Genomic DNA, 14,506 nt, shown 5'->3' with positions numbered 1-14,506 from the left:
AAATGAGGGACTTCACAGAAGTCAAACCAGGCATTTCATGTGTTCGTACAATGCCACCTGTACATTGGCATTTCAGTCCATATCTTGGGAATAAAATCAAATCAACCTATGGTATAATATTAACATCTGCTTAGAATGACCATCTGAACATCCTTGCAAAGCTTGTCGGTTTCATGACGAAACAATCTATAATAATAATAATAATAATAATAATATAAAAAAGGCAGAATATTCATCAGTCTGCTAGTAAAATTTAATTGCGTGGGAGAGTAAATAATAACAAATTTTATTTTAATCTGATAATCAAACAGATGTGGGTGGGTGAGGCAAGGTTGTGAGGTAAGTACATGTATTTATTACAATAAACTTGCACAAAAAATACGTTCATAAAAAATCAATACTGCAAACTTCTCTTCGTCTGTATATCATCCAAAATCTGTCGTAGTTCTTCATCCTCAAACCTTCCCTCAAGACTGGAATAAAAGCAAAACAGGCAGTAAATAAACAATGAATATATTTAAAATCACAAATTCAAATACTTCTACATTTATAATTGAGGACCGATTTTGCAAAACTTTCTTAACTGCAAAATTGAGATTTTGGTGGATTAGTTAACATAAGACCGGCCTCTACATGATGCTAAAGGCTTCTTACGTAAATCTTATTATTTCCTTCGCAGTAGTGTGTCAAAGTGTGATCGTTTTTTTTTTTCAAAACTTGCTTTCTGCTATGTGAGAGCTATAGCAAAACTTGCAGTTATTTCAGTGTTTTGTTTTTCCTATAAAATTTAGTTTCTACAGTTAGCAAGTTTTGCAAAAACGGTCCTCAATTATACAGTTTTTAGACAAAATTTCTTTCGTCAACTTTTCATTCAATACAATAATTATTATTTGGATGCACACATCTATACTTACAGTTCTGAGTACCAACAAGTCTACAGACACCCTCTAAAACTATCATATTTACTTGAAAATAAGACCCCATCCATTATAAGGCCCTAGTAATTTTTTTAAAGTATTGTTTTATAAAAATATTTTGTATGTAAATATTAGATTCATAAGAAAATACTAGTAATAGAATTCTAGTGCCATATTCTAAGTGAGATAGAAACTGTACGTTTTTTCAAAAAATCGTTGTCAAGAGAACCCAATACAGTAGAATTCCTCGTATCCGGCAACTGTGGGACAAAGCCAGTGACGGATAATTGGAAAATACGTTTGTGCGAGATCGTGCGTATTTGCTTGCTTTCCGCACAAAACCAATACGCGGAAAGTGTGAAATACCACATTCAGTATTCCCAACGTAACACACATAACAATTTCCCTCTTCTTACCGCTTAAGCGCGTCATTCATTTTACTGCTTTACGCTTTTAACATATTATTTTTAGAGACGTTTAACATAGTAATAATTATAAATTGGAAACTTACCACTGCAATTTCACCTAAATTGCAATGTTAATTATTGTTTTTAAATATTTGCAAAAATTAAGTAAAGTCTACTACTCCACAAAAACTTATTGCATTCCTGATACAAGTAACATTAAGGAAGCCGTGAAAAAATCAACAAGATTCCAGATGCCAATGTTATTACTGCAATATGCTATATAAATAATATTGTTAAAATATTATAATGAAAAATAAATCATTACATAACCTTACCGTTTGTTTTAAGTTCGCATTTATAGACTGGGGGAAAAAAAAGACAGACGTATATCACGGCCTGCTGGAGTATAGTAAACACAGAAAACATTTTATAGCAACAATGATGAAGAAAGATATTTTGGTTTTCCGAAGTTGCCATCATTAAACAGAAACATTGCAACTAATTAGAAATTCGTCTTTCAGGTATGTAATAAACGATCTTCGCACAAAATAATGTACGATACACGAGCGGTATGTTTGTTTTCACGTTCTCGGAAATTAAAAAAGCTAACTATGTTTCGCTTTTTCAATCTTTTCCTCGACCATGAAAACGTCAACATACCGCTCTTGTAACGTATATTACTATTATAGGTTATGTAAAGACACACTGTACTGCACAAACATTGTTTTCCATGTTGAAATTTAGTAATTTTTATATAGATATTTAATAATAATAATAATAAAGTTTTGAAATACCTACAATGTTTATTTTTAATACTGAATACGGTAATATACATCAGTGTTCTGCAACCGGTGTGATGCGGCACACTGATGTGCCTCCACAAGGTAAAAGGTGTGACGCGAACTTTTATGAGGCGCGTCCATAAAGTAACTTCCCACTCGTCCCACAGCTAGCAAACCGTATGTTGCGCGAAGCAACTGCGTGTACGTGATGGAGTAATGAATGTCTGGTACTTTCATGTAGAATTGAAAGGAACTAACTACAGTACATTAATTTATTTTTCTAACTACAGTAATATATAAAATTGAAATTTACATTCAATTTTTAACATCAATGACTCATTCTTTACCACTCTGAAAAACAAAATAAACATAAACATTAAAAGCCTAACTTTACGACACTTTCTTTCAATTTACCGAAAACCACACAAAGTGTAGTTGGTTCCTTACACAACTCTCCAAACCAAATATTGTAGGCCTTAAGTATGACCTGGAATGAAACAACAGGTTTTTTTACTCTTATGGTTTTTCAAAGACTATACTTTCTAACCACCCCCAGCATCAAAATATAACTACATTATGCTGCCTTCATTCTTTTTCTGGAACATTCTATATCTATCTTCCTGTTTGTATATAAATATTCACTCATCATGAAAAATATTTCAGTATGATGTTACCATTTATTTTTATAAAATTCAATGTCTTCAACTAGTTTTATTTAATTCCTTTATGCAATACCCTGTTTTTATAATCTATGTTGAATCTTTCGTACACTACTTTTAACACTTGAATATAAATAATTGATTAAATGGCGATCTTACTCGTGTTAATTATGTAAGCATGTGTGGCTTACAGCTGTTTCGATGTTGCGTGACACCATCCTCAGAGCCTACTAGATCTCGGCGCTATCTTAACTTCGCTGCCTGTTGTGTGGGTGCGTTAAATGTAATGAAGAGTTGTGTAAAATAGTGTGTGTTCTGAAATTGATCTGTGTGTTGAGAATTTGATCAGGGTGTGTTTTAGTGTGTCTGTATATTTCATATTGTTCTAGTGTGTTGAGGTTTTGGTTTTTGGGTTGTATGTGTACGATTTCCATGTCTGTATTGTATGTGTGGTTAGCATTAGCTATGTGTTCGGCATATGTAGATGTATTGTGTCCTCTGGTTATTGCTTTAATGTGTTCTTTGTATCGAGTTTGGAATGATCTGCCTGTCTGTCCAATGTAGAAACTGTCGCAACTATTGCATGTGAGTTTGTATATGCCTGTGTGGTTGTATTTATTTGTTTGTGTGTTGAGATGTCTTTGTAGTGTGTTTTCTGTTCTGTATGCTATGTTGTATTTCTGTTTTCTGAATGAGGATGCGATCTTGTGTGTGTTTTTTGTTTTCGTATGTTAGTGTGATGTATTTCTTGTGTTCTTGTGTTTGTGTTGTGTTTTGTGTGTTTTTGTGTTTGTTGAGTTTTTGTTTTGTCTTCCTTATGATGTTGTCTATTATGTTTGGGTTGTATCCGTTTTCTTGTGCTATGTATTTGATTGTGTTCACTTCTTCATTGTAGTGTTGTTGGCTCATGGGTATGTTGAGTAATCTGTGTACCATTGTCCTGAATGCAGCATGTTTGTGTTGTGTGGGGTGATTAGATGTGTTGTGTATGGTTTTCTGTATATTTTGAAGGTGTGTTTGTCGTCAATTTTTGTTATGGTGATGTCTAGGAAGTTACGATAGCGCCAAGATCTAGTAGGCTCTGAGGATGGTGTCAAGCAACACCGAAACAGTTATGAGCAACACATGCTTACATAATTAACACGAGTAAGATCGCCATTTAATCAATTATTTACCGTGTTTTTAATGTTGTCTTTTAATGTAACCCCCACTAAAGACTGCAATGATCTCATTTCTCTTTATGTCAGTTTCTCTCAGCACCCTGTCTCACTGCCACATAATAATGCAGGTTGTAATATAACATTACCTAGTCATGATAGGCCTATCTTAAAAATTATTGCTATATTGCACTTGTATTTTACCTAGGAATCAGAGATTTCGCCTCTTCAGGGGTCTCTGGACACAGGTTTGCCAAAGATGCTAATTCAAACTTGTGCAACTTTTTCTGCATTAGCAGGCTGTAACATAAGACAAATGCAAGTGGTAAGCTTTAATATTCTATTAGTCTGCCATAAATTCCAGTTCTTGCAGTGCACAGAGCCAATACTCTCTTCATTCAGAGACTGATGATTAGGGCTAGGATTTTAATGACCTATAAATCATAAAAAAAAGTCCTAAAAACAATGCATTTATGACCTAAAAATCTTTAAAAAATGCCCTAAAAGTTGATCTTGCATTCTAAAATTGGCTTAGTAGGAAAAGGAGTTTTGCGCTACTTAATATTTAGACTAGTAATTCAATTAAATTCTAGTACCAACATTTAAGTTTATTTAATTTTACATAATTTTTTCTAAGTGGTACACTTTAATTATTTTACCTGATGTAGTTTCCATGTAGCCCACCACAAGGCCACTCTTATACAAAATTAGCAAGTATAGAAGAGTCTATATTGCAGGGATGGTTGGACTGATCCATTACATGGGGTGTACTACGTTAAAAGGGCAATATTTGTGTAGAAAAACGATTAAAATATTATACACCACCAGCGTAGCTCGGTTGGTTAAGGCGCTTGCCTGCCGATCCGGAGTTGCGCTCGGGCGCGGGTTCGATTCCCGCTTGGGCTGATTATGTAGTTGGGTTTTTTCCGAGGTTTTTCCCGACCGTAAGGCAAATGTCAGGTAATCTATGACGAATCCTCGGCCTCATCTCACCAAATATCATATCACTATCACCAACTCCATCGACGCTAAATAACCTCGTAGTTGGTACAGCGTCGTTAAATAACCAAGTAAAAAATAAAGGGTATTAATGGACAAAATATGTAGACAAAATATCAAAGGAAATAAACATTATTTTATATTAATAATGGGGATTTGTGGCCAAAATTAAATGAAAATGCCTAAAAAATATCCAAATAACACAAAAGATGCTCTTATGAGTTGAAACAGGCAAAAAATGCAAAAAAAAAAATGCCCTAACAAATATGTCCTAAAACACTCAGTTTATCACTTACTTACTTACTGGTTTTTAAGGAACCCGTAGGTTCATTGCCGCCCTCACATAAGCCCGCCATTGGTCCCTATCCTGAGCAAGATTAATCCTGTCTCTACCATCATATCCTACCTCTCTCAAATCCATTTTAATATTATCTTCCCATCTACGTCTCGGCCTCCCCAAAGGTCTTTTTCCCTCCGGTCTCCCAACTAACACTCTATATGCATTTCTGGATTCGCCCATACATGCTACATGTCCTGCCCATCTCAAACGTCTGGATTTTATGTTCCTTATTATGTCAGGTGAAGTATACAATGCGTGCAGCTCTGCGTTGTGTAACTTTTTCCATTCTCCTGTAACTTCATCCCTCTTAGCCCCAAACACTTTCCTAAGAACCTTATTCTCAAACACCCTTAATCTCTGTTCCTCTCTCAAAGTGAGAGTCCAAGTTTCACAACCATACAGAACAACCGGTAATATAACTGTTTTATAAATTCTAACTTTCAGACTTTTTGACAGAAGACTAGATGACAAAAGCTTCTCAACCGAATAATATCAGGCATTTCCCATATTTATTCTGCGTTTAATTTCCTCCTGAGTGTCATTTAGATTTGTTACTGTTGCTCCAAGATTTTTTAATTTTTCCACCTCTTCGAAGGATAAATCTCCAATTTTTTATAGTTCCATTTCGTACAATATTCCGGTCACGAGACATAATCATATACTTAGTCTTTTTGGGATTTACTTCCAACCCTATCGCTCTACTTGCTTCAAGTAAAATTCCTGTGTTTTCCCTAATTGTTTGTGGATTTTCTCCTAACATATTCACGTCGTCCACATAGACAAGAAGCTGATGTAACCCGTTCAATTCCAAACCCTGTGTGTTATCCTGAACTTTCCTAATGGCATATTCTAGAGCGAAGTTAAAAAGTAAAGGTGATAGTGCATCTCCCTGCTTTAGCCCGCAGTGAATTGGAAAAGCATCAGATAGAAAATGGCCTATACGGACTCTGCTGTAAGTTTCACTAAGACACATTTTAATTAATCGAACTAGTTTCTTGGGAATACCAAATTCAATAAGAATATTATATAAAACTTCTCTCTTAACAGAGTCATACGCTTTTTTGAAATCTATGAATAACTGATGCACTGTACCCTTATACTCCCATTTTTTCTCCAATATCTGTCGAATACAAAAAATCTGATCAATAGTCGATCTATTACGCCTAAAACCACACTGATGGTCCCCAATAATTTCAGTTTATCACATAACATATAAATACTAAAGCAGCTATGTTTCTGGCTTACTAGAAAAAAGATGCAATTTCATCAAAATCCTAGCCCTACTGATGACAGAATCATCACAAGCTTGTACCTCAATCTATGCACCCTGGCAGCTTTAAAAGCTCTCTTCTCAAGCTAACTGGAGTCTTATTTGGTTAGAACTGCTAAGGGACTGACACAATGGAATGAAGTGACCAGTCTGGTGCATAGTCACAAGGACAGTAAGAAAATTGACTGCCTAGTAGCAGTAGCAGTAGTATTGTCGGACCATCGGATCTGTGCCCCCGTAAGATATGCGAAATGAACCCTAATTCCTTCTCAGCCTCGGTAATTCATTTCTCTCCCTGCATTCCTATCTCTCTCCCACTACTCACAATTTTGAGCCTTCTTGCGGGACAGTTTATTTGCACTTGCAGTCCAGTGTTGTCAACTCAACATGAACACTGTAGCACGGAGTGGCGAAAGAAATATTAAGCAAGTACGTAATAGCATTTTGCGATGAAGAGAAACAAACAGGTCAATATCTGTTTCCTATAAATCAGGAACGAAAAGAGCAACTGATAACACAGGTGAGGCTTATTTTATTTCAATTCATTACGTATTGAAATTACTTACTTAACTAATACTAATAATACAACATTTTATGTAATTTATATAGGCAGGTCAGAGTGCCTAACAAAGAAAATCAGGAGAGAGGGAGGCTGTGCAGGAGATGAAAAGCTAGAATCACCAGAGAAGAACAGACCAAGCGTACCTTTAATTCTTGTAGATGATATGAACCGATGTATTTTAAGAAGAAAGATACAAGAATTTTATACCGTGTAGAATGAAGTTCCGACATTGAAGAAATTACTGAAGGTTGCGAGAGACACTATTTTCCAAGGTTGGAGAGAAACGCTGTGCAAAGTGATTCAAGAGATGGGATTTAGGTTTAAAAAATGCAGAAATACAAGATGTATTTTGATTGAAAGAAATGATATTGTAGCATGGAGGACCAGTTATTTATGATACTGTTTGACAGAAGTTTGGCAACATCCCTATTCGGCAAGGTTCGTGGCCTGCTGTTTAATGTGGTGGGAGGAAAGCGGGTGGAATGGAGTGAGTACAGGCGTTAACTTTTTCAAGAACGACGACAGCGTGGAATGAAGTGAGTACAGGCGTTAACTTTTTCAAGAACGATGACAGCGTGGAATGAAGTGAGTACAGGCGTTAACTTTTTCAAGAACGACGACAGCGTGGAATGAAGTGAGTACAGGCGTTAACTTTTTCAAGAACGATGACAGCGTGGAATGAAGTGAGTACAGGCGTTAACTTTTTCAAAAACGATGACAGCATGGAATGAAGTGAGTACAGGCGTTAACTTTTTCAAGAACGATGACAGCGTGGAATGAAGTGAGTACAGGCGTTAACTTTTTCAAGAACGATGACAGCGTGGAATGAAGTGAGTACAGGCGTTAACTTTTTCAAGAACGACGACAGCGTGGAATGAAGTGAGTACAGGCGTTAACTTTTTCAAGAACGACGACAGCGTGGAATGAAGTGAGTACAGGCGTTAACTTTTTCAAGAACGATGACAGCATGGAATGAAGTGAGTACAGGCGTTAACTTTTTCAAGAACGATGACAGCGTGGAATGAAGTGAGTACAGGCGTTAACTTTTTCAAGAACGACGACAGCGTGGAATGAAGTGAGTACAGGCGTTAACTTTTTCAAGAACGATGACAGCGTGGAATGAAGTGAGTACAGGCGTTACCTTTTTCAAGAACGATGACAGCGTGGAATGAAGTGAGTACAGGCGTTAACTTTTTCAAGAACGATGACAGCGTGGAATGGAGTACAGGCGTTAACTTTTTCAAGAACGATGACAGCGTGGAATGAAGTGAGTACAGGCGTTAACTTTTTCAAGAACGACGACAGCGTGGAATGAAGTGAGTACAGGCGTTAACTTTTTCAAGAACGATGACAGCGTGGAATGAAGTGAGTACAGGCGTTAACTTTTTCAAGAACGATGACAGCGTGGAATGAAGTGAGTACAGGCGTTAACTTTTTCAAGAACGATGACAGCGTGGAATGGAGTGAGTACAGGCGTTAACTTTTTCAAGAACGATGACAGCGTGGAATGAAGTGAGTACAGGCGTTAACTTTTTCAAGAACGATGACAGCGTGGAATGAAGTGAGTACAGGCGTTAACTTTTTCAAGAACGACGACAGCGCTGAAGGGGCACAGATCCGATGGTCCGACAATAATAGTAGTAGTTGTAAATGTATTTATTCTGGTGGTGTTAAGGCCATCAGACCTTCTCTTCTATGTCACAAGGCTCTGCTAACAAATTTGCATGCAGAGATACCTACCTACATAATACATTAATCCAGTTTTCCAATATTAATCATAATAAAAAAGACTTACTTGCGCACTGAGGAAATTGTTTCTTTATTCTTAAACTTGCGGAATCGGTTGGTGTAGGTCAGGGTCTTCATGAATACTTCCGAAAACTCTTGCTCCTCCTCTGCACTCTCATTCTGTGCCTTCCGATGTTCCAGTAGCATGTGAACCTCAGAAATCAGCAATGTTTCTGCATTTTCAAATTCTGCAGAAAAATATAAAAATTGTTTCTGTAAGTAGTTCATGTAAAACACATGGCACTGGAGTTACTCTACTTATGACCAATCTTCAAGAATAATACACATAATGTAATATTGTAAATTATTTAAAAATAGCGTGTAAGAGGGCCTTAGACTAGAAATGTTTAGTTTAAATGTAGTTCTGTTTATAAGTACAGTATGCATAAGGGTGTAATTATTTGACTTATTTGAACTGTTGTATCAGTGAAGCAAGGTGAGTCAGTGGAGTTATCGTATTACAGAGCAGTGAATAGTTCCGATCAGTGATAATTTATAGCGTCAATGAAATGTGTTCTATAGTGTCAGTGAAATGTGTTATAGTGTGTCAGTGAAATGTGTCCTAAAGTGTCAGTGAAATGCGTCATAGTGCCACTACAGTGAGTGAGATGAGAATAAAGTGAAAGACTATTCAAACTTATGTAGGGCCTATACATAATTATGTAGGTTGTAATGTAAAATTAGGTATTTTATTTATGTTTTATTATTATTGTGTTAAATTATATTGTGTATTCTTATTGTATTGTGTATAAAATTGTATTGTGTATTGCTTATCATTTTTTTTTTGTGTATTGTTTATATTGTGTATACCACTGCCACTGGGTGCTTGCCCACTTGCAGTGTAAATAAATACATACATACAATGTGATTGTGAAATATGTATATACTGTAACGTTTAATTTTTAAATGGCAATTTATGTCTTCGGTTAAAAGTCAGTGTTTTGACTATATGATACGAGGCGTGTTCTTAAAGTAAGTTCCAAAAGGGTGTAGTAAGTAAACGGGAAGATATTTACAAACCATTTTTGTTGCATTGTATTCCCCACACTTCAATTACTTCTCAACATAATCTCCACATTATTGAGGCATTTATCGAGTCGTGGCACAAGTCTTTCTATCCCCTCATTGTAGAATTTGCTCACCTGCGATGCGAACCACTCCCACACTGCTGTTTTCACTTCGTTGCCATCAAAACGTTGACCACTGAGGAACTTCTTGAGGTGCAGGAAGAGATGAAAGTCACTCGGAGCCAAATCCGGGCTGCAGGGGGAATGGTCAATTTCTTCCCAGCCAAATTTCGAGATGAGATTTTGGGTGTCACGAGCTGTGTGTGGCCGAGCGTTGTCATGAAGCAACACAACTCCGTCGGTCAGCATCCCACGTCTCTTGTTCTGAATTGCACGATGGAGCTTCTTCAAGTCTGACAATAGGTTTCTCTATTAATGGTTTCACCCCGAGGCAAGAATTCGATGAGTAGGACCCTTTTCTGTCCCAAAAACAGTGCACATAATCTTGCGTGTTGACATGGTTTGTTTGAATTTCTTTTTCCTTGGCGATGCAGTGTGTCTCCATTCCATGGACTGCTGCTTCGATTCAGGTGTCATGTGAGACACTCAAGTCTCGTCACCTGTCACGATATGGTCAAGAAACTCATCGCCTTGCTCACTGTAACGTGTGAGAAAGCTCAATGCACTGGAAGCTCGTTTGGTTTTGTGTTCCTCGGTGAGATTCTTGGGTACCCATCGTGAGCACAATTTTCGATATCGTAATCGATCTGTCACAATTTTGTAGAGAACACTCCGCGACATTTGTGGAAAATTCAAGGAAAGCGAAGAAATTGTGAACCTCCTGTCCTCATGAATTTTTTCATCGACAGCACGCACAATATCGTCATTGATCAAAGATGGCCGACCAGTACGCTGCTCGTCATGCACAGAGACGCTGCCCTCGTTGAACTTCCTAACCCATCTCCTGACCATTCCATCACTAATGGCATCATCACCATACACCTCACAAAGTTGACGATGAATGTCAGCTGGTTTGATGTTTCTCGCATTCAAGAAACGGATAACAGACCGCATCTCACAGTCGGCGGGGTGCTCGATCACTTTAAACATTTCAACTGATCACAACTAACCACACACACGGACTGAAGCTCTGAAACTGCATGCACAGCTTGCCTGAGGACTGAAGAAGAAAACACGCATGTGCAAAATAATGATTGCAGTGATGCGACGGCTATAATTGAAAACGGAACTTACTTTAAGAACACGCCTCGTAATTTAATTTGATGATAGCACATTAGAAGCTGAATGCTCGTTTCATTTTTCCAGGCCAGATATTTACATTCATATTCGAATTCTAACAAGAAGTGCAAGATTTCTGGGTATCTGCACCATAACATAGAGACATTTCCTGAATTTTACGGGAAGCTGATATAACCTCTGCAGTTGCGAGCGTCGTTAAATAAAACATAACATTTTTTTTTTTCACACGATAGTCCATTTTCTCCTTTACACATCACACCGTGTTTAGTAGTGATATTACAGGTTGTTAAATCCGGCGAATGATGTGGCCAAGTCAGGAGCGTCTGATCTATGTTAGTCCTATGTCCGATCCATCACTTGCTATGTGCTGGTTTATAAATTTTCAGACCTCCCAATGGAAATGACGAAAATCTGACATTGATCAGACGCTTCGGTACTGGCTACATTTTTTGCCGGATTTCACCATGTGATTTTTTTCTGTGGGGTTACGTGAAAGATCAAGTGTATGTCTCCCATATCCTGAGACTACCTCGGAACTGAAACAGCATATCAGACTCGCCATTTCAAAAATCAATGCTGATATGCTGTGGTGTGTACAGGAGGAAATTGTGTGAATGTCTGCAAAGTAATCAATGGCATACACATTGGACATCTATATTTTATGTAAGAAACTTTGAGAGCTTTTTTACAAAATAAAACAAAATTCATATCCATATCTCAATTGTACTACGAACAGTGATTTTTTTTTAAACCCCAATAATAACATCATATTTTCTAAGTTAATGTCGGTTTGGAAGCATTAATTTATTAATGATTAAGAAGTAGCAGTCAAAAAACAAAATGTCTGTTTTGTGTTTAATTAACTTTCGTGATTTACCTCCTTTGTGGTAGAATATGGCTCTCCAGAGATCAGAGGTCCATATGCTTCTAAGATTGCGAAGTTACTGTGACAATGTTTTTTCGTAATGTGTATAGATTTTTTGCTAGTTGGCGTTCGTATAGATGATAGATTTGATTATATTTTGCAAAGTTAGATAATATCAGAATGTTTTGATTAATGAACATGAAGGCGGCATAACTCAAGTGCATGGTTTGTGTAACAGTTGTCAATGGACAGTTCTTCTTCTTCTCAGTCTATTTTGCGATGTCTAATTGGCCAATAGGTACCAATTTTAAGTCAGTTTCGTGAATAAGTAGTTAATAAAAAGTGGGGAATTTTCAGACCACTGTCATAAATACAAAGTTCTCTCTCTCTCTCTGTGTGTGTGTGTGTGTGTGTGTATGTGTGTATAAGGCAAGTCGACACATCTCGTGGATAAATTTCAGAACACGGATTCTTTCCTTTCCCTCTTATTTCAAAATTCCAACCAGCGAGTAGGGATTATAAAGAATGGACACTTCGCGTCGGTACCTTTGATGTAGCTGGACTGTCAAAGGTGCCTTCAATGTTCAGGCTGATCATAGTGACGCATTCCTTATTTCCAAGGGTCTTCTCTATAAAGTCCTTTATGACCTTAATTGCATCCACTCTGCTTGTTTGTGATCGAAATTTGAATTTATTTTTGTTCAGCAATCATTCGAGTTCAAGTGATGCATTATTCCGTTACTTCAAAATTCCAACCAGCGAATAGGGATTATAAAGAATGGACACTTCGCGTCGGTATCTTTGATGTAGCCGGACTGATTTCAATGACCTTCAAGCCAGCTAGAGCGTGAGATTCTGCTTTCTCCCTAGAGTTGGCACTGACATCACACCAGCTAGCAGTCGACACAGCAGAAATATAACACATATAATTAATACATCTAGGTACATTATGTACTCAAATAAAATAAATTGGATCCATAAAAATAATAAATTAACTGTAATGTCTAGACTCTAGAGTTCCTTTATAATGAGAGTTGAGACGTTGACCCCAACAACAATTAAAATATGTAATGATTTGATAGCGCTGAAAATGGAAAAACAAAACTCTTATGAGAAGTAAAACCATATACCTATATTATATTATATACAAATATTAAACGAATTCAATACTTAATTTTATAATGTATTATATTATTTTATAATATAATTTATTATATCTGAAATATAAAATATTATTATTACAACTAGTTTGCCACTGAGAAATAAGGAAAAGCTGTTAACTTGAATTTATTTGAAGCAAAGCGTTACTGGATTATGCAATAAGGTAGGCGATGTTTGGATCCTGTGTCTCAACTCTATTCTCAATTATTAACATAGCGTATGCTCGATTACACTAACCTCTAGCGCTTGAAAGTGGAACTAAACGCTGGCGCACAGAGAAACAAAACACAGGAAAATTCCCTCAGTCTCCATTCTTTATAATCCCTATTCGCTGTTCTAACCTTGTGCACACAAAATAAATTATTGGCACTGAAAAGTACCTTTTCGTAAGTATGATGACGCCCATTCGACAAACGCAGACAAATCAGCTCTTTTTGGTATTTTTAGATATAATTGTCAGTGAGGAATCCGTATACTGAAATTTTGTGGGAAAATTTTAGAACACGGACTGCACCTACCAAATTATGTCTTACAATACTAAAAAGAGCAGATTTGTCTGCGTTTGTCGAATGCGCATCATTATATTTACGAAAAGGCACTCTTCAGTGCCAATAATTTATTTTGTGTGCACAAGTTTTTATCTCTCTTAATAAAAGTCACAATACAATTGTCCCAACTGTGTTTCCCGCCATTTTTCAGTAATTTTCGTTTGTGAAAAGCCATGAAATGTGGCAATTTTTAAGAGGGGGGGGGGGAAGGCAGTCACAACGGACTACACCTTTGTCAATTATTTTATAGTACAAGAGTCTTCTAACAAGGATGGCTTGAAATTAGTTTCAAAACGAACATCGCTGATCAAGTGATCATGCGCAATGTAGAGGTTGGAACAATGTTCAAACAGTTGTCAAACCATCACAAAATTCGTTGTAGAAATAAACCTGATACATCCTACTTTTCTTTGATAAGGCAATTGTAAAGAAATTACAAAAATATTCCAGGATATGCACATTTTAGAATCTTCCTTATAATACTTCTTTTGAATTATACAACTTCATTTTTTACCTTTGGGAAATTGTAAATCCGCAGCATCCTCTTCCACTTGATCAGCCTGAGCAGCCATATTGTATTGCAACCAAAGAACAGTGTCGCCAATTCATCGTGAAAAGAATGCGACAGTGGCAATGGTAAACTTTAGCGGTCTCTGCTTAGGTCTTTCTTGCACGCATTTCTTAAACAATGGAACTTCCTCACTTGTTATTTACGATACATTTCAAAATCTGGCGGTTTTTATTCGGATTCTGCGATTTTCAAGGGGTTGTTAGCGGGTTTTCA

At 36.8% G+C, this 14,506-nt stretch overlaps 1 protein-coding gene across 1 annotated transcript; it reads right to left on the bottom strand.

Moving 5' to 3' along the window:
* Nucleotides 1-262: 262 nt before the first annotated feature.
* Polr2D (RNA polymerase II subunit D) lies at nucleotides 263-14,339 on the bottom strand. The gene is made up of 4 exons (XM_069834092.1): nucleotides 14,237-14,339; nucleotides 8,889-9,069; nucleotides 4,127-4,222; nucleotides 263-473 (listed from the first exon to the last, which is right to left on the bottom strand). The coding sequence occupies exons 1-4, from the start codon at nucleotides 14,292-14,294 to the stop codon at nucleotides 395-397; spliced, it is 414 nt and encodes a 137-aa protein (XP_069690193.1). The 5' UTR covers nucleotides 14,295-14,339; the 3' UTR covers nucleotides 263-394.
* Between the last annotated feature and the right edge of the window lie 167 nt (nucleotides 14,340-14,506).

The sequence above is a fragment of the Periplaneta americana genome, chromosome 8, assembly GCF_040183065.1.
Source record: "Periplaneta americana isolate PAMFEO1 chromosome 8, P.americana_PAMFEO1_priV1, whole genome shotgun sequence".
Classification (NCBI taxonomy): domain Eukaryota; kingdom Metazoa; phylum Arthropoda; class Insecta; order Blattodea; family Blattidae; genus Periplaneta; species Periplaneta americana.
This window is presented reverse-complemented; position numbering and strand designations above follow the sequence as displayed.